The sequence below is a fragment of the Phalacrocorax aristotelis genome, chromosome Z (assembly GCF_949628215.1).
Source record: "Phalacrocorax aristotelis chromosome Z, bGulAri2.1, whole genome shotgun sequence".
In the NCBI taxonomy this organism is placed as follows: domain Eukaryota; kingdom Metazoa; phylum Chordata; class Aves; order Suliformes; family Phalacrocoracidae; genus Phalacrocorax; species Phalacrocorax aristotelis.
The window spans coordinates 47,506,328-47,522,262 of record NC_134311.1 but is presented as its reverse complement, the minus strand read 5'-3'; the positions used below and the strand labels follow the sequence as shown (position 1 = coordinate 47,522,262).

The 15,935-nt window shown below is 38.1% G+C and overlaps 1 protein-coding gene across 9 annotated transcripts in view; it reads right to left on the bottom strand.

Annotated features, from left to right (window-relative positions):
• Positions 1 to 15,935, bottom strand: part of NFIB (nuclear factor I B) — a 169,852-nt gene that overhangs the window by 34,473 nt on the left and 119,444 nt on the right. For all 9 annotated transcript variants that reach the window (XR_012658073.1, XM_075079383.1, XM_075079379.1 and 6 more), the window contains exons 7-8: positions 3,206 to 3,337; positions 549 to 733 (exon numbers count right to left, since the gene is read on the bottom strand). Coding sequence is in view for 8 of the 9 variants with exons in the window: in XM_075079383.1 (XP_074935484.1) it covers positions 549 to 733; positions 3,206 to 3,337 (317 nt within the window). In the remaining variant the exon portion in view is untranslated. The remainder of the gene's footprint in view (positions 1 to 548; positions 734 to 3,205; positions 3,338 to 15,935) is intronic.

Genomic DNA, 15,935 nt, shown 5'->3' with positions numbered 1-15,935 from the left:
CTGAATCAGTGTAGCAGCCAGGAACTCATCTGTTACTGCATGTTCACTACAAAAGGAAGAAAAAACAATTTTGTGGGTCTGTGCTGTTCTCACTACAGTAATGTCTTTGCATCTGTGCAAAGAAATATCAGGTCTATGAAACAGGGAAAGCATAACCTTGCCAGAGTTTATTTTCATTGTTGGCCTATAAATATGTATGGCCACGCATGTGCATGGGTGCGTGTGTATGTATCAGCACACTCCTTGCTCTGTCCTCCAGCAGGAGCTTTGACTCGAGAGGCGCCCAGCCTGCAGGAGGGCTGCAGGACTAGGACCTGCCCTGTTAGTGCTGCAGGGTCATTCCATACAAGTATTTTTCTTACGAGTGGATATGACAAACCTGCACCCTGTACTCAACCATGCTGAACAGGAAAAGTTGCTTGATCGCTTATATGCCAGCTCCCAGCTTGCTCTGAAACCAGAATTAGTGAGATACCCGTCTAGACACCCTGGAAGACACACATTCCTCACAGGATTTCTTTTGGAGGGTTTGCATTGTTTTACAGTACCTGGCTAGTCTGCGGGCTGGACGGGTCGTAAGAAGGTACATAATTCTTCAGAGTATCCTGAGGATTCAGGTGGGGAGGATATCTGATCGTTGGATGAGAGAAGTAGCTAGACGGGGCAGGAGGGAGAATAGCTTGTGCTGGAAATGGCAATGGTGAAGGTGGAGGTGGAGTTCTAGTTGAGATGACTGGAGAAGATAAAATAAAATTAAAATTACTTCAAATCTTGTTTCTTCTAAAGTTCTTCACCTCTGTGTTACAGTAAGAAAAATAAAAAGTCAGTTATAAATCAGTACACTGCACTCCTGCTTCATGGCATCTTTACAGAAAAACTTATATGTCCTCCACTCACATCATCCTAGGCAATGGAAAGTGCTACTGTTTCAAATTCATCAATTCTACATCTTTTTTTGGTTTTGTGTGTTATGCCATCATATTTTTTCATTTTTTTCTTTAAACGGTTATCATTCTCCAGCATAAAAGACATTTCAATTATACAATTTTCCCATCTGGAGCCCAAATAAACAAAACAAGTATTTTACTCAATAAATAAAACCTGCACTTGTATCCACAACACAGTAATTGAGGAAAGCAAAGTCACCAAGTCCTAAGAAACAGTTGGTGATTCCTCACTGCATTGCATTTGTCCTGCCTCATGTGGGCATGGGGGTAATAACTACTCATCAATAATGCCATGAATATTAGTTGACCTTTGTGAAAATGTTAATGAAAACTCAACTTCAGGGCCTGGGAAACCAATCCATCCAATACAAATATATCTGACAAACAAACAAGTACCTACATATATATTTTCCTTTGCATTCTCATTCTTCCCAGCCCCTATAACGACACACTTCTCTATCTATAGAGTGTATTTAATGTCTAAACAACCAGTAACGTTTTTACAGTGAAAGGAATGTACAGCATGTCCTGCTGCTGTGCAGTCATCTGGCTGGAAGCGGAGAGTGTTATTCTATCACAACAATCTGCTTTCCACCCTTACTACATATCTAGAGGGCACCTACTTGGCAATGTATTTAAAAGGAGGTACTGAGTTCAATGGAACTGGAGAAAAGGCAGCAGTGTTTTCATCTTCATTAGTGGCAGGGTACAAATCAGGTCTGTATAAGCCAGGTATTTTATAATCTGTTCACGGTTCTATACTCTGTCAGCACAAGTGCACCAACACTGCTCTTCCAGGCCACCTCTCATAACTTTGAGGGGTTTTCAGCTTCATTTTTAAGTGACTTGCTATTTTTGAGCCGGGATCAAGTCATACTTTGCTCAAGAATAAACAACAGTAGGAATGTTCCAAAATTGCTGTACTTGGTAATCAAAACCTTGCAAATCTCAAAATCATTGCTCACTGACACAATAGAACTGGCTACATAAACAGAAATCAGGTTTCCTAGCAAGTAAACAGCTCATCTACAAATTAGGTTATGACTGTCACTCAAATGCATATATCTAAAAATTACACGCTAAAGCAAATATAAAGATCTACATGTAAGTATAGGGCCAAAAATAATTATGGAAGCTTCTTTTGTGACAGGCTTATTTTAATCACAGCCCCACCAGTTCAGTTTAATCATAAAACATTAGTTACCGCTCTGACATGTGGGAGCTGTGCAAAACAAACAGAAGCAAGCAGAAATCTATCCCTTCCATTTCACCCATCATCTCTGATGTGCTTGAGTATTTGCTCTTAGTGGAAATCTTACAGAGACCACAATGAGTCCAGGCTCACTTTCATAATATAAAATAAAAGGATGTTAAGGGGGAAACAGTCCTTACACATGAACTGAAAAAGAGGAACCTGAAATCATGGAGAAATCACAAAACAGAAACTTCTCAAAGGAGAACTGCATGTTAAAGAAAAGAAGAAAGAGTCCTCAAATCTGTTTTACCCCTCTAGTCATCCAAGTCTGCTCAAGAAATGAATCCCTTTACATGCAGTTTGTAAGGAGACATGATGAGCTGCTATAGGGACACTTGTAAGGAGCATGTTCCCATCTGAAGAATCAGGGTCACTCTCACCTCTAAAATTAAACAGACCATGATGCTGGAATTTCCCTGTCATTCTTGATAAACCCTCAAGGAAACATGCATTCTATCACAGTTCAAGTGTCTCCTTCACACTTTGAGTGAAGTTTTACTACGAATTTGCTATGGATTTCAGAAAACAGATGTTAAAAAATATTTATCAGGACTCTACCTCTTTAGACAGAGCATTCAAAAGAAGCACTGGTACTGCTTTCATTGTGACACATAGTGAACATGGTTGTGACTTCTCTTGTGAATTAAATCCTACCTATTCTGGTCTTAAAATATAATATAGTCATAGCAACAATAATAAAAAAGGATGTAGGTGGAAGAAGGAAAGACAGTAAGGATTCTTCCTCTGTCAGTTTCTTCATGCAACTGCATGAAGCTTCTTTTATTCACTGGTTAATCCTAAATCCTTTCCAGTCACTTGCAGCACTGAGTATAATGAGCATTTCTGCAAGGATAGCCCAACCTTTTCTATTTCTACCCTCATTAGTATTATAAATGGGATCAGGTCTCTAAGAAAGTCTGCAGAAATGCACCACAATCTGAACGTAGGAAAGGAGAACAGACAAATTAATGGGGAGGTATTTCTTCCTCCTCATAGCCCTCACCACTGTGTGCAACTCCTGGGATCCCTGGGTGGTGATGCTGGGGAAAAGTGCTCAGTCTTGGTGAAGAATCCTGGGGAGAAGTAGGACTAAACAAAGGCTTTTCAGGTTTCTTCATTGTAGGAGAAGACATATCTGCAATAGAAAAACAATGGAACAGTGACATTAGCTTTGAAGCCCATATCAGGACACATTATTGTGTTGGCTGAAGATACTTACTTTTACTGTTCTTGCATAAATATTGTTTGGTGACCCAACTCCCCTATGACCAGTAAACTAATTTTAAACTATTGCTTTCAAACTTTAGAATGAATAATAATCCCCTAACTGGTCTTTGTCCTGCAAAACAGAAACTACATTCCTTTCATACCAGACAAGACAAACAGTGAAGAAACGCAAGCCGTCAGAACCTCCCTAGACACTTCTCAGCTACCCAGAACACCACCAAATCATCTGCTCCTTCAACAACCACATAATCTTTATTGCATATTTTAACGGAACACCTACACTCAGGTGTGTAGGGTAACTGCCATGCACATGCCAGTTTATGGTATTTATTATTTTGTTATTTCAAAACCCACCACTTACCCTTCCCAAAACCATCATGAAACAATGTAACCTTCTGAAGAATAAAGGATACTTTAACTTCTCCATCTCATATTTTTCATGTGTCAGGTAGGGCCTTCCCACCTCTTCCTTCCATTTTCCCTATCTACAAAAACATCTCTTTAAAGCTCACCGGATGAAGATAACACACCAGTAGGAACAAATGTATGATTTCTACCATGCAGGTTAGTGATATTGCATCAGGCAAAAACACTGGATTATTTCTGAAAGTTTAAATTAATTAAACAACATTTGTTGGACTTTGCATCAACTTATTTCAAAGTTAATTACAATACTTTTAAAGGACACACATCAATATTGTAAGTGGGTTCCATTTCAAATCAATGGGACTAACTCATGTTTAAAGCAAAGGTCATTTCTTAAGTACTTTACTGGACTAGGGCCATGTTGCAGCTGACTTTCCTACATGGACCATGTTAGCTCTTAAAGTGATTTTGGCACTTTTAATATTGGCACGCTGTATTGTGCTTTTCTAGGGGTCATACTATCATCTTGGAAGCCAAAGAAAGGCCTGCAAAATGTGAGTACCTTACTGAGACCAAACTGGACCACAGCTTTGCAAACTGGGTGGAGTTTAAGGTGGGTTTTCTCCCTAAAAGCCATAATTCAAGCAGGACCCACCAAACAGAAACCATTTGTACACTCTGCCCCATCCCACTGTCAATCCCTGCATAGGCACCAGCAGCAGACCCAGACCAGACTCTGCCAGTGCTCCTCCACCATTCCGCTGTAAATCTCCTGCTCCCCTTTGGTCCTGACTACTAAATCTGCTGATGTCCCAGATACCCTGCAAGGTTCACCTCTTCAAGAAGACTGCTGAGAAAGGATTTTATTCAGCAAAACATTCAGCAAGAGCAAGGAATTGCTTTACAACAGAGCAATTCAACACTTATTCAGTTTTAACAGATATGACAAAAGTTACTCTATGCTTTTTATTACACTGATCTGTTGCAATTTTATGTTGTTATCAAAACACTGAGTGCTGACAGGGCACGTCTAGCTGTCTTACATAATTTGGTAAATAAATTGTTGCTGAGGAAGAAATAGAGTATTTTGTTTCTTTGAATCTATCAGCAGGTAGTAAAGACAAAGTTGCCAAATGGTTACAGTTTTGCTAAGCTAAGAAATAATTCCAAAAGTTTCAGGCAGGACTGAATTTTTTTAAATGGAGTTTTGCATAGGCAAACCATGATAAGAAGGCACATTAATTCTGGAATGTTTTCAAATATTTCATTATGTTTTATTTTCTGCTCGAATGACAGCCCTAGTTTCTTCACAGAAGGCCCTAGTTCCACCAGAGCAAGAAAATTCTCACACCTCCACAACAGATGCAGACTTTTATAAAAGCCCAGTCAAAATTAACCAGCTATTGTCTTTGTACTGTGGTTCTCTACATACACAACCTCTGTCTCAGCAGAAATGTTGCAAGGTTACAGTCTGAGAAAAAAAATAAACATGCTTAATAGCTTGTAGACACAGCCTCCCACTACAATGCTGTGGTCATCAGTAGTTGTCACAGAACTTATCAGTGACAACATATCTTGTTGACGCTACCACATCTAGGCTATCACAAAAGAGAGAATACAAAAACAGTTTAATTTTCTTTCAAATTAAAAGTACTGCATTTAAGTTTCCCTAAGGAAAAAACAAACCATGGGCTAGAAGTGGAAAATCTTTTCCTTATGTAAAGCTCATATTCAACAAAAGACCTCATGAAAGAAAGCTGCTTAGCTCCGGAAGGTCTGTATGCGTCAGCAGCTCTGATTTCTGGAATTCAACAGAAATTTAATTTGGATGGTGACTGTTACTTCATTAAACAAGCAAAAGTTGTTGTGTTTCTCAAAACCAAAGTATTTTAGTTGCTTGAAAGAAGTATGCTATATGAAGTGCAATGTAATCAGAGTATCCATTAACCCCCCAGTGGCATCACTAATTTGAAAAGAATCTACTGCAAAGGAGATTGGGGGCCATGATAACCCTAGCATTTGCTTTAAAAATGTGTCATTTATTCCTGCTCCTACTTTACAGAAGCAAGAATTGAAGTAAGCATATAGAAAACCAACAGCATGTATTAGAAAGCAAACAGAATAAACTTATATAAAAGACACTTTCCTCATTAAAAGTGAACACAACTGGTAGTCAGGAATAGAAAAATCAGCACTGCCATAAAAATACCGATTACCCACCAAAACAGCAACTTTAATGTACACTGCACAGCACACCACCATGAAATACTTTCAGAAGAAGTCGTGTTACATACAGCATAGGCAACTGCAAAGAATAATGGCTGAAGTGCAGGCAGTAGCCTCTTTGTTAAAACAATGCACTTCACATTGAGAAGTAATTCAGATAGGGCCTTCCCCCCACCACAGCCCCCGCAGCTCTCCCCATGTGTGCCTGGCCATCGTAACAGAGCATTCATGCTCCTGCCACTGCCGAATAACAGATGCAGCCGACAGGGGAGACCGAACAATAACTGTTTGTATAGGTTAGGAAGAAAGGCTGCAGCCGTCTCCTCCTTGACCAAGAGAGGAGGCCTAGAGCTTTAATAGGAAAACACACATGGTAGATTTCTTTGGAGAGTTACCAGTTACAAAAGAAAAAGTGGGGAAAAAAATGCAAAGCAGCTTTTCACTGTCTTTAATTTTGCTTATAAGAAAAGTGCCTTTATATAAAGCGGAATAAGTTAAAGCAACAGTGAGGCTTCATATGATTTTACTAGTAGCTTCTACAGAAGAGAAAACAAAAATTTTTCTCATTTTAAAACATGTCTTATTTTTTCCACATTGTGAGACATAGTCTAGTAGCTACATAGAGCTTAGTTATATACTGATAATTACATAATGAATGACAAACAGAGGTCACAAAAATAAGCCACTTGCTCTTACATCTGTGTCAATATTTCAGCAATGAGATTCCAATCCTTACTACTTTGAGAATGAAAATAAAACAGTTACAAGTGTGATTTATTTTTCGACTTTTGGAAAAAATGCTAAGTACGGATGAAAAGCAGAAAGATGCCAAAAGCACTTGGACAAAGTTATCAAAAGGTCAACATTAATCAGACACTGTGTCTTGTCCTGCCGAGAATTTTCTTCAAATGTGAAAAACGAGTTGGCTTTTTTTAAAAAAATTCTCAGTGCTGTTCCAAATCATTCTTCCCTGTATTCTTGTATTACTGTGGAGATACCCCAAACGGGTGGCATGTCATACATTTTAAAGCATCACATCAAAGAGAAAAGGGCTTATGCAAATAAAAAGAGTTAGATCATCTCATCTCCCAACAAGGTAAATCTGTCTACACAGGAAGGCAGAAGAGCTGCTGTGAAGCATAGCGTATGTAGCCTGTTTATCAGCAGCTTGCACAAATGGTGCTCCAGATGTATAGCTGTTCAAGAAAGCCCAAGGCAACAATTTTGATCAATTCTAATGTGACAAAATGCTGCAGGGAAAGTGTGCAGAAACGTGTTTACGTCAGCCTTTGATTAAACTGTTGTTCATTTCCGAAGAACCTTAGGAAACACTAATGAGACATGAGTTTTGGCAATTTCCTCATCAAAGCAAAGACTCTTTTCCTCAGTCTGAAGCAGCTTGTCATCCAGGCAGTTCCCTGGGTGAATGTCACCTTGGCACACCACTCGGCAAGCCACCTGTTAGGAGAACTCAGCTGGAATTGAGCAGTGATCCAGGGCAAGTTCAAACATTCACCTGACTGTTTCTGGACACCTGATCTGCTTTCTTGCTCACCACCACAACATGGCAGCTTCTCTTTTTTGGTTGTGAGACACAGTCATGAGCAGAGAAAGAAGAAATCATAAACAAATACTAAATCTACTTTAATCCAGTTTATTCTTTAACTCTTATTAATATCTTTTCTCCTGCTGGGTTTCACAAGTCTTTTTTTTTCAAGGTACTGTCCTGCAGAAAACAATCTGTAAAGATTCATTTAACACTCGTTACTGTAGGTAGCATCACCTCCACAGAAAGCAAGACAAAACAACATTCAACTTACTGTATTTATAACCTCAGTGAAAGCAGGAAAGCTATAGAGTCGGAGTCCATAGCACCCCCAGCAAGCTATAAGAGTCATCCCTTCATGCTACTGTTTTAAACAAACTCCTCTTTTCCTAGAGGCAGTACCTGGGATTATTTCTGGTGGCAGGATATACTATGTACATCACATCCAGCTGGGCCTCACTCTCTACTGCCTCCACAACATCTGGCAGCTAAGCTTCTGTGAAGCACATGCGAAAAGTTAAGTAAAATTTTTAATTCACATCAGATAGCTGTGTGATGATGATGAATCATGACAAATCCCACTGTGCTCAGTAGAATCAGTTTTGGTTTACACCTGTTCATGTGAAGAACAAATAGAGCCACTCTGCACAGGCAGAGCTAGCACCACCGATTTTCATATGTGCTCAGTCTGATTTCCTTTAACGCTATAAGCATTCTGTGTTTCTCAACTGCAAGTCTTAATAAGGCGCCTAACACTGACTATTGACAGCTGAGTGACTCTAAAGCACAACCACCTCTCATTTGTAAGAAAAAGGCTTTGTTTTATCTGTCCTAAAGACTTCACACTGGGGCTGGATGGAAACCAAGAATCCTGAAAATCAAAATGTTTTAATTCATTTATCTTCTTCACAAAAAATGAATGGTGACATATTTTTGTGAAAAAATACAAGAGAAAGACGTGCCTGAACAGCTTGGTGTCTGAGATACTTGATGCCTAGAACAGAGAAAGACTTGGTAGAATTCCTGTTCAGTATCAGGCAAAGATCAGGCTTTGCATCTAGCTCTCCCATTAACCAAATCTGTGCTCTAATCATTGGCTTGTTGGCGTCTCATTCCCCTTCATTCACTCTCATTTTTATATTGGACCAGAGCGAAACTGTCCTAAAAATTCATTTATTTCCATGAAAAATTCAGTTCTGATAAACAATGTTTTCCTGAGTGGAAAATTAACAAAACAAAGCAAAACAAACAAACAAACAAAATAATTATCAGTTCTGTTCTGAGACTTTCTGAGACAAATGGTAGCAATTCTCAGTATGAATGCCTTTGTACTTGCTTTTGACAGAAACAGTGAGGTCTTATACAAAGATATATATACACATTACTTAGCAGCTGAGAGTGTTCTGAACTTTAGGAGCAACCAGTGTTAAGGTTTGAAGAGAGCTGCTCTCTTCACATTTAACAACCTGATCTCAGTTTTATTTTGGCTTCTCCATCAAGTGTAGAAAAGCATTTTATATATGAAAATTTTATACTGGAGTAGTATATTTCAGTGTACAATGATTCAATAACCTCCCATCTTCAAATCAACCTACTTAGCACGTATGCTATTTTCACAGGCACACCAATGATATTGCACAACCAAGTCTATCAGACTGTGACACTGGTTTTCCTACCAGGAACCATACCCAAGGATGATCAAACACTCTGTTGTGCTGTTTTGCCATTTCACAACAGAGAAAGCATTTCAATGTATTATCTTTTGTGATTTGTAGTGAAAAACCTAAGAAAAGGAACTAGACTAGAATTTCTGCTTCTAACACCATTTTCAGTTCAGCAAGCTGGTGAGCAAAACACTACAACAATACTGCAATTCAGAAAAGCTACAGCAAAACAAGAGTAAATTTCTTAAAATATAATTATTTCCTTGTTCATTCTCTATTGCACTCTTCTAAAAATCACACTATTTTATTTTGCATTGTTCAATAAGTATTAACATACGTAAGAGAAGAAAGTGTTGCAAGAACTTTCAGGCAACTGAAACATGAGAGTCAGAAACCTTCTAGATGGAGTAAACACGTCATTCTTCTCATCCTTACCCACACGCAAGCTTGCAGAATACTGTACTCCATTGCCAACAGTTACATGCTGTGGGATGTCTTGATCGTGATGATTTTCTTTTCCTCAATAGACAGGGGTTTGGACAAAAGATAGAAGGGTTGTGTCTCCCTGCCCTTATATCTCCCAGCATATTGGGGGTGGGGGAGGGGGGAATGGGGAATAACACAGACAAGTGTCAATGCAAACAAGCTGTAGGATGCTTTTTGTTGGTGTGTGTGACTAACTGTATAAAGTTGGACAACAAAATTTCTTCATTGCATTACTGATTATCATACTTTTTGTGGACAGAAAGCAACACAACTCACTACAGTTCCTGCTAAAATTACATACACTATCTTTTGAAAAGTATAATTGTCGTGCATTGTTATTTAAGCTAGGGTAATTGGCAAAGCTGCATACACATTTCCTAAAATTAACTTATTATTATTATTTTTTTTCAGTTTTGGCAAATAAAACAGTAGAAAAGGAAGGATATGATGGTCAGATGAGAGCATTAATATTGAATATGTAGACATGCAAAATATCCACATCCCAAAGTAATTTCAAAAAATGTTTAACAGTAGGATGGGACATACAGACCTAATCCCCGTAACAGTTGTTTGAGAGTGCCATATGACATGTAAGTAATTAACTGCCATGCTGAAAGACTATTCCTATTTAAATTTACATCTATTTCCACTAAGATTACGCTGAAACTATGGCACACTATCTTGCAAGAACAGTAGGCAGCAATTCTCCATTCTCATCCTTCAAACCCAGCTTGCTACTCCTCATCAGAAAGTAACAGTAAACCTCCCAGGAAAGGTCCATAATCAGCATGACTATGTATCATACCTGCACTGTTTCTTGTGAGGAGTAAAATACCATTTTTATCATGCATTGATCTGCTGGCATAAAGCTGGCCATACTTCCTCACCCTGCATGCCTCATACCAGAAGCATTGTCCAGCTATGATACCCCCAGGACACAGGCACCACCAGGAAGACCATGGGGAGCTGGGGTGTTGCTGTTCAAGGGCTGTGAGCTTGTCTCCACCAGCTCTGCTGTGACCCACGGGGGCCAGCAGCAGAATGCCAGATTCTACCTCTGCAGCCTTTCCTGGCTCACTTCTTCCCACAACTTCAGACTCAGTCTATCCAAGCACCTCTGTACCAGCGCAACCCATCAGATGTCATAGGAGAAGTACTTAAGAGTTCAGTGGGGTGGCTACCTTTTAAACACGAAGCAGGCACTGCGAGTAGTGAGGCTGACTTTGGGAATAGAGATAAAATGCATGAGACCAAAACTACAATGTTGCTGCCACAAGGAATGTACTATAACAAACATATATACTTTCATTAACAAACCGACATGAGGCTCCAAGTACCCTGTGCTGCCATAAATAACCCTTAAGCAGTTACAGTGTACTTTAGGTACTCAACTACTTTTTTTATTTAACTTTACACTTCAGAAACAGACTGGGGCATTTCATCACCTATGAGTCATTGTTAAGAGATGTGATTCCAGTAGATAGCTGTGATAGAAGAGCATTTTGGGATACTGTGAGAAAACCTAATTAAAACGCCAAACAAATTATAAATACTTTAAAGTACATTTTAGTCATTTATTAAATTATCCTACAGAAAGTCATTCAGACTCCAAGGAAAAATGCACAGCTATAACATCTCATTAGTGCTGAGAATCCAAGGAACTTGGCTAGAAAATGAAATCAATATTGTAACCTTAACTGCAAAAGTCAGAAAAGTATTTCCAGTTTCTAATGCAATAAGATTAAAGAGGCATTTGAGATAAAACAATTCAAGGGAAGTTGCTGATTTAGAAGCATTTAGGTTACGGCATCTCCTTTTTATTACTATTATAGTGTATACTGGTAACAGTTTAGGATGGTTTAATAGGTGTGCTATATTAATTTAATTGTAGATCCATCTGGGGAATGGTTTTGAACTGAGATAAAATCACTCACACTGTAACATACTACTTTGATCAAGTTTGATGTTGTTTGTATGAAAGCAGTAAAAAACACAAATTCAGAACCTTTTCAAGTGTATCTAGGTATACAGCACAGAAACAAAGAGTCTATCAATGAAGACAAACAGAAGATGTGTCTAAAAGAGGTTACAATATGTGAGTAAATTCATTTCTTCCAACTCATGGATGTACTAGAAAAAAAAAGTCAGTGCAGACACCTATGATTCATGAGGTACTAAATACCTATTCTTCTGGTAATTGAAGATATTCTGTGCCACATAGGTTAGATCATACAAAATAATGCTTAACTTACAATTTCTAATAGGAGCTGATCAGTTTCAAAAATAATCATGAAATCTCTTATTCAGCAACATTGGAATAGAACAATTATACATACTAGCTCCTTGGCCAAATATTGCATTGACATGCATTTTATCACTAATTTTAATCAAAGGCCATCTAGAGTCACCATCAAGGTAACAGGATATTGCCATAGCATATAGTTCATCACAGAATACGAGCTATGCATATAAGAAAAGTACCCTTTTGCACATACATCCTTCACTGATGTATATGGGAGATGCATATGCTAGCCCTGAGTGTATGCAACTCACTGGTCACACATGGAAAACACTGAGGAATAGGCTTTGACACAATAAATTAGTCAAAATGAAAGACAAAGAACCTATAATGAGATTTTTTTACAGTGACTTTATTGAGCAAATAACAGCCATTTCCAGGAACGCAAAAAAGCAAACCTTTTTGTATGCTTCCTATTGTACCTCCTACTGTCTTTCTCTCTCTTTCCTAAACATTTTATTACTCCTCTCTTCATTCATTCAGAAACTGAAGTGTACATGGGCTGGAGGAAAAGACAGGTCTCTGCTCTGGCCAGAATAGAAACTTCCTCATCTGCTACTCTGAATATTTGAAAATATTTATGAACAAGTTGTAAATTGGTCTAAAGCTATTCTAAACATAGGAAAACAGATAGAATCTCTGTTGCTTTATTTTTTTGAGAGAGTGTAAACTTAACACCATTCTCACCTAATAATGGAAGATATAAATTTTCTTGACGTACAAGCAACTTCACTCATTTTAAGATGTTTTTGCTGTCCTGTTCATGCATTTTTCTCTTTCTCTCCCTTTTTAATTAAATAAGCATTTGAAAGCTTGTTCATCTATTTTTCTATATCTAGTGCCTTTCAAGCTGTAAGAGTAAAAAAGCACACTTCATCTTTATGAAAGTAATGTTTAACTCATTTTACATGCCAGAAGATTTTCTTGTAAAATTGCGACTATGGAAACAGAAGTAAACCAAACCCTTATTGATTTTAATTTTTTTTAACTATCATGGCAGAACCACTGATCTTTAACAAGTAGACATAATGCCTGTTCATTGAATACTACCAACGTCTTGTTCTGCAACCAGGAAGAAAGAGGAGAACTGATCTTGTGGCTTCCCAGGTGAGTCTTCCTTGCTAATGCTACTGTTTGTTACCATGATGTCACTTTCAGAATCATAGCAGCCAACAGGCTAAGACGCACCATGGCTAAGAATGTTCTCTGGAAATACACTTTGAAAAGTTACTCTTGGTGAAGAGTACCTCTCATTTTACGAGTGTGAAGTTACGACAACTTATCAAGCGGCAGCATTTGACTACTGTGCATACATTGCACTAGTTAAAAACACTGAAAATTCAGCTAGATCCATAAGGTGTGTATGGGGGTGTGTGTGTGTGTATATATATATATAAAGGGTACGTGTATGTGTGTGTATACATTGATTAAAGAGTATTTTGAAATATTAAAAAGTACAAAGGCAGATGTAACAGAAGTTACTAACAAGACATAACTTGCTTGAAAACATGCTTTGACATACAAGGATTTTAAGAACTCAGACTGAGTCAAAAGCACAGAAATGCATCTAACAGATATTCATCAAGATAAACCTTTGCAAGATTAATTCATCTGTTAGATGGAGACTGTGAAATTCTAAAGCATTAACTTTCAGAAGCAGCACCAGGAGCCGGAAAAAACCCTGAACTCTGTGCAACACAGGCCACCAAAAAGCCAAGGTGATCTGTTACTGTTCTCAACTCCTGGACCACATTAACTACTTCCTCTTTTAGTTCCCTCACTTCGGAAATGAGAACATCCATCTTTGACGGTCCATGAGAGGAAGGCCCAAGAAGAAAAGAGCCATTGGGAAGGACCCCAATGGGAAAGGGGTGTCCGGTGGGTGAGGAGAAAGCAAAAGGGGACAAGTGTCCAGAAGAGGGGTATCCAACAAAGGGGCTCGGGACCTGAGAAGTGGAGGGTCCAACAGCTGCTGGCCAATCAACGGGTGAAGGTGGTCCAGCTGTTTCAATTTTAATGGTATGCTGGCGTCTTGACTCTTGACTGTTGGTAGAGGTGGGTGAGGTGTAAGAGAGTGAACATGATGAAGAAACTGTAAAATTAAAATTCACTTCGTTGTGTATTGATGCTCAGTATTCCAGACACCTGACTCCTACAGAAATCCACATGAATCTCTCCACTTTTATTATGACCAGTGTGCCTTGGTAATAATCCACGATTTATTTATTTACAACATGCACAGTGTTGTAATGCTACAACAGTAAAACAGATCTCAATACTGACCAAATACTTAAATTGTCTGCAATTATCTTAATGAACTGGGTCAAGCTAGCTTTTAGAAGAGAAGCCATAGGTGTACACACAGTGCTCCGTTCTTGTGATATTCCTGCTTCCTTTTGAGTTAAGAAAAAGTATCTGATTTACTTACCGGTTAATAAATCAAGATATTCACCACTGGTTCTTCGCCTATTAGATCTGAAGTATTTTTTACCCACTGCACTGGTCGCTAGTTTTGTTATATTTTTAATAACTTCCTCTTCCGAATGGGGAGGGTGACTTTTTTTATTTTACTGTACAAAATTTTATCCTCCTCAGAATTTCTAAAACACTCAGCAAATTTACTCATGCAGCAACTTCTATCTATTACACAAAGTATTGCTACACTGCTGCATGAAGTCAAAATTTTGTTTAATACAGAAACGTAAAGAATTCAGTAACAGCAACCTGGAAAAAGGGAGACTGCAACAGACTTACAGTAAACTACTTTTTAGGTCTAGATATATTTCTAGCTGGTAGAAATGTAAGACATCATCCAGACATTACTGACGTTAATAAGACATTCAGCTGGAAAAACTGAGATACAAGACAGAACAAATAACTTGCACAAGATCTGACAGCAGACACAGAAATTGAACTAATTATCATGTTAGGGCTCTATTTCTAAGTACAGCACCATTCTCAGAGATGAATTTTCACATTCTTAGGTTCTAGGATTTTTGGAGGATGGTTAGTTACTTGGACAGCTACTGGTAGAGAGAAGTTTTGGGAGAAATCTTTGCAGTTATAAAGGTCTTTTTGCTCTGCAGAAAGACCTCACACCTGTTTCAAAAAATCATGCAAACAGAATCATTTTTTAAGTATTTTAACATAGCAAAAGTAACAGCACAAACTACAGAATCTTCCCACAATGACTGAATGTATATAAACTCAAAAACAACATTGTAAATCCACAGTAACATGTTTTTCATCTATTTTTGAAACAATTACATATACTTCTGTGTTTACATGTATTTTTTAAAATAGTCACAACCTTTTGCAAGCCAATGAAGCAAACCTCCGGAACAGTATCACAGCTTCACAAGTTTTTCTTTTCTTCCATAAGTATTTATAATCTGACTTCAATAAATACAAATAAAAATTATTTTAAATACTAATTTTGGTTCATTAGAGGTTTCTTTATTTTTGTATGAGAAAAATAACATGCATAACAACACTAGAGCATTGGGTAATGAAGCCACTGCTCATAATCCTCCATGGATTGGCTTTGACCAACCTCATGTCATCTAAAGTTCCCATTTTTCAGATGTGTTTTTTTATTTCTGCCCAGAATTACATCTTCAAACAGCCAACTCCCCTAAAATAGACTGTAGAACTCAACATTTGGAAATCTTACCAAAACATTTCTGGAAGTATTACAACAGGAGGACGACTGATAACAGCAAAAGGACAAAGTCTGGAGTTTTACAACTGAAAGTAGAGTGTGTTATGAGGAAGATTTTATTGTAGCTGGGCTAGATTTCTTTTCCTTCACAAATGCCTCATCCTGGCTAAACCACAGGTACTCCTGTAGTCATGTTGCTATCCCTCATGATGCATGCTTGCATGGAAGAGAAGCTGTAGAACCTATGAGGATTACAAC